Source organism: Diadema setosum, chromosome 1, assembly GCF_964275005.1.
Source record: "Diadema setosum chromosome 1, eeDiaSeto1, whole genome shotgun sequence".
Lineage (NCBI taxonomy): Eukaryota > Metazoa > Echinodermata > Echinoidea > Diadematoida > Diadematidae > Diadema > Diadema setosum.
The window spans coordinates 20653091-20672009 of NC_092685.1; the positions used below are offsets into that span (position 1 = coordinate 20653091).

Consider the following 18919-nt stretch of genomic DNA (forward strand, 5'->3'; position numbering starts at 1 on the left):
GGCCTTTTCACTATTAAAATTAGCGCAAGTTCTATTGATGCACCAGTACTGGACTATAGACCTCATAATACTGAATCATCCCTTGTGCAATTCTATTAAGCTCAGGTCACTGCCTCGATAAAACAAAACGGTGCTCTGAAAATTTCAGTATTTGTTGTTCTGGAATCCAGTATAGTGCATGATAGAGCATGCACTAATTGTAAAATACACACAAATTTAGCAGATGGTCAACAAGTCTGACATCAGCAACTGTGAAATGAACACCAAAAATATTTACACACGTCGTCAGGTTCCTCTCTCCATGGAAAAGACAACTAGAATCAGCAATTACTCATGTCAAAAGAGAGAGAGGAAAAAACAAAAACAAAAGAGAAGTTGGTTTTGATAAGAGCGCCTATGATTCTCTGACTCTCAATGTCTTCTCCGAATTCAGCATAACACATTTCTACGAACAAAGACCCCCCTCCCCCCGCGAATGTCACAGTATATGCTCGGTATCTGTCCGAATACCTTTCATGTACTCTGTAAAATGAACATTTGTCACTTCCTGAATGGGAAGGCATGCACAGGAAGTTGATAAGCCCGAAAAAATGATGGCCAAAGCAGGGCCCTTCAAATCTCCCGACCACAAACGCCATGAGAGGTGGGCCGAGGAGTCCTTAGTCACCGCCACTGATCAAAAAATGCGACAGAGAGGATGCACCTCTGGAGGTGGAATGACAGGAGAACTCCCGGTAACACAATTCACTCGCCCATGCACCATCACAGTTGATGACACAAGCTCTCCATTAAACCCTAGAGTCTCAGAAACTGTATCTCTGTGATGCAGAACTGTAGCATTTCTTATCACCTTTACTATTCATTTGAAAGATTTCATAAAGAAAAGTAACAATTCTTTCACTGAAGCCCTTTCCCGTGCTTATGTAAATGTTGTGCTCTGGTTGTAGAGTATTCAGAAGCTTCTTGCCTGTGAAGCTATTAACTGGTTCCTTGAAATGGAAACACATTCTAGATTATTACAGCTCCTGTATCTCACTAAAACTGGCTCAGTTCTGCAAAATTTCTGTCAATTTCTGCAAACTGAATGAATTTCATCAGTTTTGTCAAATATTCTCCAATACGAGATACGCAGTAGAATTCAGAGAAGCCAGTTTAACACTGACATGATGAAAATTTCTGCTGTGAATCCCCAGCTGCATTTGAAGGGTTATAAACTGCATCAAGACGTACTGTATGGAAAATGTCAACATTTTCATTTGTTCCACAAGTAACGTTTTCTGGGGGTTAAAAATAAAAAAAAACTTATTCATGAAAAGTAGTTTACACAGTACACATAGTATTACATCATGTGGCAATCAGTGATTGCATAACAAACCAGAAATATCTGATATTAAATCATGGTCCTAGATACTTCAAAATTAGCATTGTATCACATCCTTCTTTCTTTGTTCACTGAATACCTTATACACAAATGTAAAAGGAACATATTATGTGGTCAGTTATTGCTACCCTACCTCTGAAAGGTTCAATACAGTTGTTGAATTCTGATAAACCACTTCTTCGGCACAACAGAGAAGTGTAAAGGAAAAATGACAGGTGTTCTCTTCATCTTTGTTTAGCTTTGATTTACTCTGTGTTTCCATATCAGCCGTGCTAATCAGTCTCCGGTATAGAGATGGATGACACTGATACTCCAGAGAACGGAGTGAGCCATCGGGTGTCCAATGACGGACAATTTGGCAACCCATTTGATACCATGGCTGCAGAGGAAGAGCTGCTGTCCGTCTCCTGCTCCAGCATCTCAAAGGTGCCTTTTCCTCCCCTTCCGTCCGATGGGAAATCAGCGGGAAGAAAGTCACGCTCCCATACACAATCTGATGGGGCAGATATAAATCCTATTTCACGCCGATATGGGGGAAAGGAGGGGGGGGGGGGTCGGTCCACAACAGCAGCAACGTGGTGGGAAAGATTTTGATGCTCATTAAAAGGCAAGCAGTGGGAATTCATTGCACAAGTTTGCTTTGATTGTAACAAACATTCAGCCCATTTCAAAGCAAAGAAATCACGAATAAAAGAGTAAATTCCTTACAAGATGGAATCTGAACTTCAAATGACATCATTTGCATTATACATTTCTGTGTATGTGGATATATACACACACAGGCAGATAGAGAGAGAGGTGCATCAGATAAATAAAGAGAGACAGCTAGCTACCCTGTGGGTAAACACATACAGATACTTGGATAAACTTTCTACAAGGTAGGCTTGTAATATAGTTGATATTATCAACAGAGGTGGCAATCATCATTTCTAGATGTAATGCCCAGCTTTTGTTTAAAAAATTACTTTTGACTTTCCGTGTATGTATATGGCCCAAAATGTAATACAAGTATTCTTATCAGTGCAGCTTCAGTGCAAAAAAGAAAAAATTATTTACCATAAGAAGAGCATGAGCAGTTAAAAATACAATGTTAGTAAACTGCAAAGAAAGCAAATAATTTTTAGTACTACAGAGACATAAGAATTAGATACAAATAACTGTGTGATCAAGTACTATTAATTTCATAAATCATCAATATGTTTAATGATGACACTTATTTCATAATCACACTGAGAAATTTGTTCTGACAGGAATTAGCCCACTTCATAATGAATACATGGGACTGTTGGCCAAGTATATCAAAAGCTTCTGGAGACAACGGGGATTCAAAGGTATAGCCAGAGAGAAGTTTAAAAAATACGGTACTGCAGCAATCTGCGATCGCTGTCATCCCATTACACTGTATCCTGATATTTTAGGCTGTAAAAGCCCATGGCAGCGTGGCTCCAGATTTAAGACCCCAAGATTACTGCAGCGGACAGTTGATGACCGGCACTAATCACTGCGCCAAGGTCAGATGACCTTCTGCCTAAATGCATCACTGTCCGGAATCAAATCAAATCTCTACCGTCATCTTTCCCCTCAGGATCTCTGATTGCAAATTATCTGCGGTTATATAAACTGGCAGATTCCAATCCCCTCCCCCACCCCCCACCCTAGTAAATCAATGTAAGGTTTGTCCACTCGTGAAATTAATGATATATGTAGCGCTGACACAAGGAAGACTCTCTCAAGGTAATTTCCAATTTTAGTGTTAATAAATCACCAGGTTCTGAAACCTCTGAACACAACATGATAACATAGTTAAAGCATTCCACAATAAAGAGAAAAGATTACACACAGTGAAATGTAGTTCCTGCACAGTAGCCAACATTCAAATTAATGACCCCCCCAAAAAATACAAAAATATATAAATATATATGAGCACACTGTCAGAGCTCATCAATGTGCAACATCATCTAATGTCATACACCTAGCTGACCCAATGTGAAACATACGGAAAATATATCTTAGGAAGGATCTAGCTAAAAAGCTCACATCTCTCCATGAAAGCCAAAATTCCATGTGCAGACATACATTGTCACAGCATGAGAGTAACTAAAGGTGCACGAACCCAAGATCAAAGGGGGCACTGTTGCATAGATCCACTCTTACGCATCTGCCATGTTCCGAATGTCCTGATAAAACCGATTTGTACAGTATGTCAAAAATAGTCAAAATAATACATGTCAACCTCGATCAGTTTGTCGCTTGATTCAGTCATTATTGTTCCTGGCTGATTCAGCTCTATACATACAGATGCCTCAAGACAAACTTAACTTGCTATCTAGTTGCAGAAATTTGGGTGGAAATACATGATCTACTTTGGCTGACCGTTAACTAGCTTTACATCGTTGATGACGGTGGTGGCGATCATCACATCATCCAATAGTGCCCTCTTGAATCCTAGGTCCATGTCCCTTTAAGGGGCATTTTCCTCAATATATACATGTACTGCAGAGTAAACCCTTTCAGGCCCATAGATTTACAGCACCACCAACATCTCAAGCTGTGTGACTGCAAGTGGTGATGGAAGAGTCAAGTGGGCCGTTGCTGTGTGTCACTGGATCAAGCAACCTGCATACTATCAAAAAATACTTGGTAACAGGAGAGAGTGATCAATTCTATAATAGCCCATCTTTTCTCCTCATAACTTGCCCAATGTTAGTTTACAAAGAGAAGTGGGCAGGCAGCCTTGGATAGCACTCCTTTCAGTTGACAGTTGTGGGAGGGGGGGGGGAGGGAGGGGGAAGAGGAAGGAGGGATAGGGGAAAGGATGTAGGAAGGGGGGGGGGGCAGCAGTGGTCAGCATGTTATATCTGACAACTGGACAACACCTGCCACACAACCAGCCGGAAGTCACCCATTGATGACATTGAAGAAAATTAATCTCCAGAGCCAACTAAGGACAAAAATATCTCGTCTGATGTGGATGCAGTATTATCTGGCTGCTATCTCCTCTTGAATGGAGAAGCCTCAAATTTTGATCTCTCTATTGCTCTTTCTCTATATATATTATCTACATGTAATTCTCGCAAATCAAATCAAATTCTCCTCATTTAAATGATGTGATGTGATAATCTTGAGAAGTCTTGATAACCATCTCTGTACAGTTTCTTGCACTTCAGATTATGAAAGAGTGATCAAGGGAGTTTCTTTTTATTTTTTATTTTTTTTTGGATCACTCTTTTCTGCTTTCGCCAAAAGTTTGGGGATAAATTTCTGCCCCTTCCTCTGCGTTTACTCAAACATGAAAGATTTCCTGCCTGTTCCCTTCAGCTAGCCTGGAAAGTGAGGACAGGAAACAAGCTAAATATTACATATTTCCACTGCCTTTAAGTGCCACTTGTCGAGAAAAATCGGAGGGTATATTTTCAAAGGTATTTTTGCCAGTGTTTCCTCAAAAATACTTGCTGAGAAAAGCAAAAATTTGACATATAACCACTGACATTTCCAGGCATCATACGTAGATCCAACTATCACAGTAAGCCTGATGCTCTAACCATTTCAATTTAAATCAGTCAGTTCAATAGAATCAAGAATACAGAATACAAGTTTGGTTTGAAGAAAAAAAAATATGTGACATGCAGTATCACTCCTTAATATTGTGGTAAAAAAAAATTTGAAGAGACATCTTCAAGAAATGACAACAAAATCAATTGTAATATGGGGGTATTGTAACTACATCAAATGAGCACAATGGAGTTAGTATTTAATAGAGTTTTGAATTTGCACATATCATAATCTTTGTATTCCTTTTTGTGAGCAATATTTGCAATCTTACGGTGTCCAAATCATCTGACTGACACACAGAATAATCTGTGTTTGCCTCTACATCATGACAAAAACAATCTGTCATAAGAGATTGTATACTGTAAAACCAGAAATATTCGTATTCATTTTAATTTTGCGAAATTCACAACAGCCAAAATTGGTGAATTGAAAATGCATGCAAAAGTTCTTGTATACATTATATGCACTGAATACAAGTGGCAATCAGCACAAATTTCATGCCGTGAAAAGGCCGTCGGCTCCAGTTTGTGAAAATGTCATGCCATGAACATTTTTTGCTTGACAGTAGTCTTTATTGCTGAAAATATACAATATACATATTCAGAAAAGTTAAGCCTCTAAAGTTGTGATAACACTGTCTACAATGAGTTTTTCTTTTGCCCGCAATGTGTCAAAAATTATTGAGAGGGTGCTAGTCAATCCATAACAGGAAATCAATATGGATTAAAGAATATACTGCCTGTGAATAATGCCTGTGACATCATTTTGTATATATATATATCTTGAAAATGAGTCAATCAAATCACAATAGTTCCGATGCTGTTCACACGGAAACCTTTGTACTTCATATTGCACAAATAGTTAATAACCTGATACCTCACACAGTCATTTGACCAGAGAACTCCTAGAAGAATAGGTTTTGACATACGTGGGAGGTCTGAAACTTCTTCTAGAGTTACTAACAACCCATGTTTGTCCTACATTATGGCATTCGTATGGCACTGATTGGAAACACTACTTCTTCTCCTCCTCCTCTTCTTCTATTTCTCTTTCTTTCTTTTATGCTTTTTCTTTCTCTTTCATTTTTCTTTTCCTTCTCCATCCTTTTTCACTTTATTTGAAGGGCAGAATTCTATGCAATATATTATTTTATATGTCTAAAGCACAAGGGAAGCATATTGTAATGACACTTCATGGGAAATACTACTATAAAAGTGATGGGGGGGGGGGGGAGGGAGTTGACTCGTAACTGATGTCACGACACAAACCTTTCCACATAGGAACTAACATACCATTGTGTTTGTGTTCCATCTTCAGTGAAGGCAGTGCTAAATAAATCATACGCTCTGTATTAATTGTGCCTTCAGGATGAGAAAAACTTAAGTTATTTTACTGCTTAATTCGTGTCTAAAATTAAATGCTAATGCTGAGTATCTAGAGGCAATTTTGAGCAACTCCGGCAGTGTTCTATCTGCAGACAGCATGGAGTCAACCCACGTTTGGATCTCTGTCAATGAAGGCTCGCCAAAAAAAGAAGAAGAAGAAAAAAAAAGCCGAGACTGATCGGCAAATTCCAGTTTTCGCTTTTTCAACAGTAATCAAATTGCACTAGAATGTGATATATGCGAGATTGGCCCCTTGGATGCTGCAGGAAATATCAGATTGAAATTAATTCACTCTCTACAGGCCTGAAAAAGTTGGGACAGGGAAGGGGGCTCGCAGACCCCCTCCCACTCCCCCCCCCCCCCCCCCCCCCTCCAAATAAAATAGTGATATTTATGGCTGGCTTCTGACGGGAGACATGCCAAGCTGATAAAAGGATGCTAGATTACTTTCATTGCACAAATCCTACCATCCCGTACTCCCCTCCCGCATCCATATCAGAAATACATTTTCACACTCTCTCGAAAACTACTTCCCCATCTCTGTCTGGTCTCCATGACAACTGAGACTTGGAAAATCACCAGTATGAGAGCCTCACAGCAAAACATTTGATTGAGTGCATTGTTCCCAATCCCATACACTCACTACTACCTCAGTACTGAATGAGTTTGCGTGCAAAGACGAAAGGAGATGTGAGAATTCCAACATTCTTAGCAGAAACATACACATGCACACACATACAAACAGCTACGGTGTAGAGTCTACATGCCAGTACTCTAAGCCCACACTCCATAAATCTTATTTTCTCTTTCAGAGGCTATAAGCATGCATAAAAACATGAACCGATGCAACTGATGGCATAATCCTGTATAGGTCTTGCTAAACTCCTTTCTGTAGAACACCACCAGTATCCCTTCAATGACTTAAAAACATTTGTTAGTTTAGTAGATTTGCCTGTGTTTAATATGATCTTAACAGTTTTCTCCCTTTTTTGAAAAAGTGAATCCAATCTTCTGTTCTTCATAGAATCACACACTTCCCTTTACCACCAACCATCAACTTCCTACATATGTGTCAATGAGGAAAAAGTTGTGTTGTTAGAGATAATAAAAAGTGTCTTCATTGTTCTAAATATAAACCCGAAAAAGCGAAATTATTGTGACAGCAGGCACCCACAGTTTTGCTGTTCTCTTATTTCTAAGGCTTATCCCGCTCATATTCTAAGCAGTTCTGGGTCACATATTTGATTTTAGAGAGTTATGAATTGATTGCCACTCTGTTTGAAAAGCATGGCTACCTGCTGAGCTACAAATCAATCTCGCCATCAACCGCAACTTGATATCATGATACCCGAGCACTTAGAAACTGACAGGAAAGTAAAATGTTTTGCGCGACCTGCGGGATAAGAGTTAATGACGTAACAAAACATCAGCTGACTTTAATGAATGAACAAAGCCAAGAGGTCGCTGCCCTGACCCCGAGTATCATTTCCTGTCCATTACATCCTGTTTGTTTTCCTCATGGTGAGATTCACAATCAAATATCCTCCAGACAAAATGAAAGAATTAATCTTGCTCATGCATTATTATCCACACAGATTGAATTTTGAAAATTTGATTAACATCAGTCTGATTTGTAAGATTTGATATTTGTGAAAAATTGAGCAAAGAAAATGGGATTCCATTGCACTAATAAATCATACTAATTTCTGGTCAGTTTACTTGGTTTGCATTTATTTAATATCTTTGTCACTATTTGTACTCTTTGTCACACAAGGCAGCATATTGTTATGTGGAACAAAAAAAAAAAAAAAATCAGATCTAAAGATTAATAAGAAATCCTGATTTTGCCATTCAAAGTGTTAGTCTTTGCTTGTTTGCAAGCCTCAAAAATGTATTTAAAATCTTGATTTAAAATCTTCTTCCACTACTTACATTCCAGAGAAGCAAGTACCACTCAGAGCAATTGAGAGCCTGCTACAATATGAGCAGGAAATTATGAAAATTGGGTCTATCAACATCAAAAATCAGGCCAAGTGCTTGAGATTTTAACAATTCTCAAGACTGCATGATGTGAAATACAACCATTCACAAGATTACGTTAGTTACCACTTGATATCTCTCCCAATGAAACTCATACTCCTAAAACTGAATATGTGAAGGACGAATCCACGCCCCTTACACACTGATGGCAATCGAAAGAGCAATATAAAACTTACCCTGTATCAAAAAAAGAGGAAATCAGTTGAGATCTTTGAAGTTTTGTGACTCTTTCCTACGATATTGATACATTTTCCTACAACGTAGCTTTGAGTATTTTGCTTTCAGATAAATATGAAATAGTCACTTGCTAAATATCCTGTTATATGAGACTAAGTTTTTGAAAAATGACTGTCGAATGGTGGGTCTTTTTTCTATGTTTATATACAGAATGAGCGGCAATATGTGAAGTGACGATGTCATTGGCTCGCCAATTTGCATTCACAGCTAAAATCACCCATCTCTCAAATATTGCACAAAATTTTCTGAAATTGTAAGAAAGTTCCATGATTTTGTTATTTTTGTTATGTATCATATACATCCCATTTGTGCTATTTTACTCGTTTCTCATCTCTTCACTGGTTTTTTTTTTTTTTTTTTCAAAGGACTTATCATTGAATATATGGCAAAAGGGATTACATATAGTAACTTTGAATATAGGCCATCATCTACTGCTCCATGCAGAGAGAATGGCAACAGATTTGATATGCCATATTTTACGACCACCACTTCAACCACCACCACCACGATCATGTTGTACCTCACTGGTCCTAAGGATGATCCTGTAGCGGTATCTCATGTTGTTGTCCTTGCTGTTCTCCGCTGGACTCTCCTGTTCCTCCACCTTCTCCCGCCGCACGCTGACCGCCAGCGGACCGAGGCTGTCATCCTTGCCGAAGTAATTTTGGTGCTCTGCGGATGACAGTGGTGAAACACAGTCATGATGATCGGAGGGAAAAAAGCACAACTTCACCAAAGATTTTATCTACTTCTAAGTTCTAGGAATTGACATCGACCTACATTTGAATTATTAATTTTGGCGCACCAACTGCAATATAAATACTTCTATGGCAGTGTTCAGGCTTGTGTTACATTCGTTTGTTAAAAAAAAAAAAAAATCAGAATTATTCTTATGTGTCCATGCACTTTTAGTTATAACTTACCATGCTTTTTCATCAGGATTCAATCAAATCCCTGAAACTTGGCTTAATTGTAAGTTATCCAATCCACTAGCAATGTGCCTCAGTCCAAAAGGAAGGCCAAGGTGAAACATTAGGGTTTAAGGAGATCGGGTCATCACTATTCAATGGCAGTTAGTTTTGACACACATGTGCAAATTGGTGAAGAAAGCACAACAGAACAAAGCACACTATTACTGGCTAATCTGTACAAAGATACACTGACTTCATTTCAAATGGTATCACCCCACAATGAAATTTCCCCTCGATTGAAATAGTTCTTACAGTACACAACAGTGCCATTTGCAATTACACAATCATTATTATACCTAATCAATGTCATTCATGATACAAGAAAATATTTTAGCCATATTCAGGTTGAAAAGGGGAGAGAGGACAGACATGGGACTCTCTAAAATGTTACGTCAAGCCATTGGTTCGGGTTCTAGGAATCAATGAATGGCATTCACATCTCAAAGATAAGCTTCATCAAACAATTGATTAAAATCCTAAGTCACAGACCGATAAATGCACATGATCCTTTCATAGTGTATATAACATGTCATGGATCAAATAACATCTCTTCGTTGGAGAGGCTGTCACGCAGCACTCGAGATACATCAAGCATGCCAAACGTTTTACTGTGAGAATTCTCCTTCCTCATAATTTCTGTGCGTGCAATATGAGAGGAAGTCCTTGTATCAAAACATGGCATAAACCCAACAAGCTCTATTTATCCATCACTCCGCACAGACTTTCACTTTCTGTTGCACATTGTGTGCACATCATCAGCGTCTACGTCCAACCTTTTTTCCCTCCTCAGAACGAAGCTCAATTTTTAACGGACTGTGGCGACGTGCACAAGAAAGCGGGCGCATCATGGGGAGTCAAATTTGGTTTCTCTATCCGACTGCATGTATCCCAAATGGTTGTGAATCGATATGAAGGGTCAAGTGTTCCTTGTTTCTTTCCACTGTCAAACCCATGCAGACATACTACAGCCACTGCTAAACCATCACTTGAATTCAAGAACTTAAATAGCAGACAATCACATCAGTTTTGAATCGTTTAAAATTACAAATCACGCAATCAGCTGAGATGGTTCGACTTTCAATAAATCTCATCAGGAACCTCATACACACACACTACAACAATGGAGAGATACTGAGATTAGAATATAAACCAGATTTGACTTGTTTATATTTTATCAGTAGATTAAGTATTTTAAAATTATTACAAAAATCATCTAAATTCATCTTACCAAGCACAAACTAAAAATGTGTGTGAAAGTTATTCTTTTAATTTCTCATCAAGTAGGAAACAAGTGGGTGCATATTTATTATTTAGACATTTCTCAATGATATCATACTGTTGTATTGGTACATGTATTAGCACATATCCAGGTTGTGGCTGTTTATTTCCCCACCAATATCCCCCTCACCCATCCCACCTCCCCCCCCCCCCCTTCTTCTTCTTCCTTCTAAATCTGAAATGTGCATAAGAAGGAAAGATCTTACTGCATGAACTTAAAAAACGAAACAAACAAACAACCTACTTGTAATTCAACAATATCTACTGCACAACAATAATGCCTCAACCAAACTACTCCAGGCTATGCAAAGTTCAACTCACGGTCAAAGACAGAAAGTGGACCCAGACAGGCAGAGAAGGAAAAAAAAAAAAATGAAAGCTGAGACAGAGAGGGAGACAGAGATAGACAGAGGCAAACAGAGATAATAAAAAGAAAGACAAAGAAGAAATATAAATGGATTACTCCTGTTAGTAGAGTAGCATTCGATTAAGACACTTTTTGTAAACATTTTGGACATATCACTGCACAATCAGGTCAATCTGCTCTCGTCACCATTCTGCAACCAAGAAGAGAGTACTGCGACAACACAAGCACACACAGACACACACACACACACACACACACACACATACATACATACATGTATAGCTTCATAGATATAAATTAAGTAGATAATATAAATGTATATAGAGAGAGACAGAAAGATAGGTATGCTCATACTTACACATTTATACACACACATACAAATATATAAGAATATAAAGAGAGAGGGAGAGATGTAGAGACAGGGTAAGAGAAAACTCAAACTGTTAAGTATTGTTACCGTGTTTGAGGAAGTGCTTCCTGTAATAGAGAGCCCCTTCATCTACGTGCTCCACCACAGGACCACGCCACACATAGTTTGATTGATCCTCAGCGATACCCAGATCCGCTCCTCCCCTTCTTTCCAGTATGGTCTGATGCCGATATCTGATAGCAAAACAAAGAAAAGAAAAGTGTATATTCATTCATCATTCATTCATTCATTCATTCATTCATTTGTTCATTCAATCGATCAATCCATCCATCCAACCATCCATCCATCCATCCATCCATCCATCCATCCATCCATCACTCAATCAATCAATCAAACAATCGTTCATTCATTCATTCACTCATTCATTTATTCATTCATTTATTCATTTATTATTCATCCATTCATACTTGAAGAACAATAAACACTGTCAATGGACACTGGACACTCTTGTCAATTACATTTGTACAAGATGATTATGATCAAGACAGGATTCGACACATTTTTTCTCTGATGGCTTGTTCAGGCCACTAAAACTGTTAAATTTGAAATTTTGGTGGCTAAAAGCAAATGACAATCCATTTTGAAACTTAGCTGCCCCGTCGGGCCACCAAAAGATAAGCAAAATTTGGTGGCCCGACATCAGTGACCCGGGCCACTGGGCCACCATTAATGTCAAGCCCTGATTATGACTATGATTACAGTTTATGATCAAGATCACTTAATCAGTGCCAGTTATCATGAGAATGAGTGAAATACACTCAGGGGAAAAGAAAAAAAAAAGCCCCACATTTGCAACTTGGGAATATGACTTCCCTTCTAACCTGTATGATAAGTGCTGCTAATAAAAGCATGAATTTACTGCAAAAAATCATAATGACATGTGTGTAAATATGTTGAACATACTCTAAAAAAAAACAACAAAAAACAGCATAGCTCATTACCTGACAGAAAGATTCCAACATACTAAAATCAATAAACTCCTACCAACAAAAAAAGAAAAATCAGCAACTTCATAGATATGCAATATAATCAATTGCCACTTTCAAACACATGCATGCTCTATTCTAGACATACACAATAACATACTGCTGAATATACCAGTAGTTTACTTTTAATAGTTTACTTTTAATAGTTCACCTCTGACAGCCTAATTAATGTCTTACCATTGATGAAGTTTACACATTTTCTAATAGCTACAAATGGGGAGGGGTGAATAGTTTCTGATATGAGGTAACTGTTCCAAATATGTTAGTGCTCCAAGCAATGTTCATGTAGTAAAAGGGTAGAATTTGTCTTTGTTTATGATGCATCTGTTTGTTTGTTTTTGTTTAAAACTCATTTGATTTAAAAACGAAGTAAATCATCAACTTTGATATTCCACTTTGACACAAGCATCAGCAACAAAAACAATCATTACACTGACAGCATCCAACAGCAAAGCTTCCACTAACAGTTTTAAAATGTCACTCCTATTCTTCCCCACAAGAAGCCAAAAACGTTGGGCCTGAAGCAATTCATTGGCCTCTCTCCCTCGTTTTCGAACCTCTGGAGCAAAGACATAATATATTGTTGACATTTACTGCGGGAACAAATGGTACGCATGTGAAGACAGATGGAAGCAGTGCCTCGGGCAAGCGAACAGACGCCGCGCCGATAGCCCGTGCATCAGAGAAATATGCAGCGGCGACGGCAGCATTACCTTCTCGTCAGGTCCCGAGACACAGAGTGAAACACGCAGAAATTTGTCACATCGGTGATGATTTATCAGTCTCCTGTCATTAGTCCCTGGGATCTTTAGACTTTATTCTACATCATCTGTGTGACAGGTAACTCTCGGAACATGTGAGATCTTGCAATATTCTTTCAAGCTGCGAGCTGTCGCAGATGGGTTTCCGGGAGGAAGGCTAGCCAGAGGAATGCAACGGCCCTGCTTGTATACATACACCAGACAGGGGGGACATAAATCTGGTAATTGACCCTTGAGGATAATGAACACTGAGAAATAAGCCCAGAATGCACAAGCTTCAAGCCTCTTCACTAGTCAGCGTAATGCAAAGAATTCCTGTATACAATTCTACACCTTATCTATCAAACACTACTTTTGAAAGAATTCCTTTGTAATGTAAATGCTGAAAGGAGATCAAACTAAACATAAACTTCATGACGAATGTCCATTGTGGCTATCCTACAAATGAATTTGCTGATTTGATTCAATAATAGGACATATCCTACAACAAGGCTCACATCCTTGGCGATTTTGTTTGAGTTTCTCTCGAGTAAAATAATGTCTCTCTTAGCATTGTCTGGCATTCTCAATGTCTCTTTGAGAGATGCAGATGACAAGTTTCAGTTTCAGAGACAGATTAAAATGGTTGGTATTAATGTAAAACATCAGAAAAAACCAGATCTCAATGTCATCTAACATTTCAACTGTCAAAACTTGAGACAATCAGATTCCTGTTCATGAACTAGTTTACATGTCATGTAGGTTCAGGGTAAGACAAGCTATGTGTATGGTTGGGTGTTCTTGTGACATTTGAGGAGGTGGGGCAGTCATTTTCATGTTTCCCTTTAAAGGTCACCGACCTGTCAAGTCCAACAGGGCTCAGCTTTTTGGACCGCCTGCCCTCCATCGCGCACCACAGCCGCCCTATTAATAGCACATATGGCTCTGGACATTTTCCAACCGGCACATGCACCAGAATCTCCAGCTCAGTGAGACACGATTGGCACCATCCAGAGTCATTACCGGCACCCCGACAAGTCAAGAATCCCGGCTTGTCATACCTGACATAGCGCACATAGCCCAATAGCTCATCCTGCCAGCAACGGCGCCCAGGGCAGCTATAGATTCCACATGTCCTCTGCTGAAACCCTCATGCTGCCATTATTGAATTTGCTGAGAAAAATAGCATGTAAAGTGTGTTACGCCAGCAACAGTGTAACCAATTTGAGCACTTCCTCTCCAATGACAACCTCCCACCGACAGACAGAAACACTGATGAAGTCTGTGATTTATATTCTAAATCCACTAATTATCTGTATCAGTTCAGGATCATGCTCTTGTTACCTTGGGGGATAAGAAAGGCAGTAAGTCACACCCAAAATGAAAAGTAGTGAATTAATTATTCCTTGTCAAATTCATGAAAATTCACATCAAGTTATTTTCATTGCAACTGATTGACAAATTGCCCTTCATTGACGTAAATAAGCACTGATTATTCAGTGTTTTATTAGTAGTCATGAGAAAAAAAATCATGGTTGTATGTACTCTGGTTGGACAAACCTTACAATTTTACACTGATAAAGGGCCAACTGTCTATTGCAACAAACTATTCCTACTTGACAGAAAAAAAAAAATAGACCTCCAGAACAAACATGCACTGCTACTCAGATTATGGTCAAATCACACTATTTCAACAACCAATGAATTACATTTTCTATGATATATCAGGCCCCATAAAAAATGTCACTTTGCTAAAGGGGTTCTGACTTCAGACAGTTTGAATTGACAAATGATGCAGATTATGGATTGATGTAACCATGGCCAATTTATAAAATATGCATGTAGAGCTAAATAGACAATATCTGAATTGACAAAGACGCCCTTTTTACGGCCACCTTATCAGGAATAAAAATTACCTCATGGATCTTAAACAATATAGGTATGTTTTTTTATTTATTTGTTTGTTTGTTTGTTTGTTTGTTTTGATATTCATATCTTTCTCCATTCTGTAGACATCTCCCAAGGTCCAGACCTAGTAGAACCATTATTTGTGGCTCATGTGTGCTGTCGTATCATACTCTGTTTGTATCACACTCTATCCATACACCACAGCAAGTCACGTTAGCAAAATACATGGGGTACCACTTATCCAGTCAACAGTTGCACCAGAGATATTTCAGTTGTAGCTATCCAGTTGAAATCCTTTCAACATTCACCTATCTCCTTGGATACCTCTGTTTTGGGCTAACATTTTCATTTTACACCCACATATTGGAAGTGGATATCATCATATTTTGCGCTATGATGCCACTTCAAGACAGACCTCAAACGAATAGTTGAACAAGATATCAAAAAATGCAATTGGGAATATAGTAAAACCAGAAAAACTTGCATGCATTTCAATTTCATGAATCTTGGCTCTTGAGAAATTAAAATGTACAAAGTTCTTGGAGTACACTATAATGTACTGGATGCCGGTGGCAATTCATGAAAAAACTTTATGTTGCCAAAAGGGCTGTCGGCTCCCATGCGTGAAAATTTCATGCCGCGAATATTGCTTGCTTTACAGTACTGTGAGGTTACACAATACTGTTCACGTTTCCTCAAAATGTAAAAGGGACTGGAGCTCAGAGAGGAGCAACCTTGCAAAAACTCAAGTGTCAAGCGCAAACTCACCTCCTCATGACACGCGTACTGAGCACGCCCATCTTGGAGAGGGTGACCCTCGGCTCCACCTCGTCGCCGATCTCGTTGCGGAAGAACGGGCAGCTGCTGATGAGGTCGTTGCTACGGCTGTCCCCCGCATCTTGCTCCTCAGTACTGAGTAGGTCCTCCACGCTCCCCTGTTGGTATGGCATAGCGAGTCGGTATCGCATGGATGAGGGAAGGGGGGAAGCATAAATGCACTTCATTGGGCGAACATGAATTACAAAAATCATCTTGTGTAAGAGAGGTAGCAGCCCTCTCTAGGCACTGAACATACATGTATCCAGCATTTCGCATTTGGCAGGTATATGTACATCAAATCATTGACAATGTAAAAAATTAACATTTTTCTTTTTTTCATTGTTTCTTTAGTAATGCTGAAGAGGTCTCATTCTGATATTCCCCCATATCTAACAAAAACAAAAACAAAAAGTCTCGAAATCACAAACTGCCACTGGTCTTAGATTTTGAGCATTTTTCAAGTTTCCTTCATGTTCTTTGAATTCCTCTAAATGTGCTTAATACTGTGATTGCCATATAGAACATTTGCAAGCGTGATACATGTATGTCACTAATAGTGATTTACAGGACAATTTTTCACATGGTTGAATTAAGGATTGAGAATCCTGGAGATGGAATGATACATTTATTATGTAGATACCCTTTTTCAAGAAAAGTGTTCATGACATTCCGTCTTGGACACCATATAAATTGCATCTCTGTTAAGGCAGGCAATAATTTCATTTTGCAAGTATCAGCTGATTTGCAGAAATTTGTGAAAATACAAAATACCAGAAAATATTTGCCATTACAGTAGTCATCATGAAACAAAAGCAACTCACTTCTCGAGGAAGCAGAATTACAGACCATGAATAATCTACTTTCAAGTGGGAGTCGACCCTTCACATTGTACATCATCAATCAAAAGATGCACTTCAAGGAAAGAGGTCCTTGTACATAGTAAATGATGAAGGCAGGTACACAGAAGCAATGTCAGCCTTTTCAAAGTGAGAACTTCTTGTGAATCCGCGAATACAGAGTTCTGACCATATGAACATTCGTAGGCAGACTGACAAAGTTTCTGATTCATATCTCTTTCTTTTTTTACACACAGATTACTGATTCGGACTTTGTCATAGAAGTCAGAACACTTTCCCATGAATCTGCTACAAAACTGTAAATGAATACATTACAAATGTCATATAACAAGTTAGAAGAAGGAGGGGAGGTGAACACCCTCATAAGAATTTAAGTACCCTTAGTAGGTTTCTTCATGACACAGAACCTATGCATGGGTCATCACATACAATTTACCTTGTGGTCACAAGACCACAAAAGAACGCAGACTTTATGAGGTACTGTTACAGCAGGATGCCACCATAAGAAGAAATGCTGACATTATTATTATTTGTTTTTGTTCATTCATAGTGTTATTTCTGCTCAGATCTTCAATACATGTAACTTCTTCTTCTTCTTTTTCTTCTTCTAGACTAATCTGCCTCCTTCAGGTCTGAAGATTATTGCAGATCTGTTACTTTAAGTTGCCTGCTGTCTGTCATTAAAGACATTTCTGTCTCGGCTCTTAATTTTTCCTCCAACAACAATAAGCCCATCTGTCTCGAGATGCCATGTAAGACGTTTTGATGCTGACGACTTCCTCATCTGAATATGGATGGCATCCAAACGTTCCAAGGATGACACTCTTAAATATTCACAGAAATAATGTGTTCACAGTAACTAGAATTTTTGTAGCAAGGTTTGGAAAAATTTCAAGCTACTAGAAAATGCATAATTAGTTTGGACATCATCAGCTTTTCCAATGATGTTTGGTAAACAAGGAATGCTTTCCTTCACTAGGAAGCTGACAACACAATTACAGACAAGCACTTAACTAAAAATTTATGATGCAAAAGATATTTCACTTTCATAATCACGGAAAGTCACTTCAGAAGAAGAAAGTCAGAGTTTAAGACATGAAATAAGAGCTAGTAAACAGGATATTCTGAAACATAAGGGCTTAATGGAAAGTTTATATACCTTTGTAAGAAATACAAATGCATGGATGCGCTGAAATATATTTCATACTTCTGAGAAGTGTTTATCAAGGACATGAATACCATACCACTTCCTTTTCTAAACCACATTGATGATAAACACAGAGAGTTATCAGGGGCCAATCCAGGAATTCCGTAAAGGGGAGGCGCCGTTACAAAATTTAAGGGAGGGGGCGCATGCCCTCCCCTCACTTTTTCTTTTTTTAAACAAAAAATAAAGAAGTGTTTAACAAAAAATTATGAAGGGGCGCACGCCAGGTGCACCCCCCTCTGGCTCCGCCACTGGTTATGATACAAACACCTCCTTTTGGGCATCGTGATTAGTTACAGACAGGGACAGTGCACAGGTTTTGTCATCACTTTCAGGGTAGATTTCAAGTCAGTTTCTGGTATCCAAAGGCAATACATGGCCATGCAGGAAGTTTGGCCGACATGAGACTACAGTTTTCACACTCGTCAGGATCAATGTCCACGTTTCGGTCTCTTTCTTTTCATGCTTTGTTTGTTTGTTTGTTAATTTGTTTAACCCAAGGAATAATATACCACTGCAATGCAATCTGTTTACTTAAGGTAGCAAATTACAGCTGTACATCAATCATGTCAAAGAGCAGTGGATACCTGAGAAAATATTCCAGTCTACATGTTTAGCTAATTTCTGAAAAATAAAGCCAGTTTAGTGTTTTCCATTGAAAGTCTTTTTTTGTTTGTTTCTGGTCAAAATTTGAATTTGTGCAAAGTCCAAATGGCATACTCTTGATTTGTGATTTGTGTGGAGGGAGGAACAAGCACAAT

General features: G+C 38.6%; 1 protein-coding gene across 1 annotated transcript in view; it reads right to left on the reverse strand.

The window, feature by feature from the left end:
• Nucleotides 1-18919, reverse strand: part of LOC140234778 (uncharacterized) — a 136881-nt gene that overhangs the window by 62557 nt on the left and 55405 nt on the right. Inside the window, exons 3-5 of the mRNA XM_072314818.1 lie at nt 16044-16210; nt 11669-11814; nt 9116-9267 (exon numbers count right to left, since the gene is read on the reverse strand). Of these exons, the coding sequence (XP_072170919.1) occupies nt 9116-9267; nt 11669-11814; nt 16044-16210 (465 nt within the window). The remainder of the gene's footprint in view (nt 1-9115; nt 9268-11668; nt 11815-16043; nt 16211-18919) is intronic.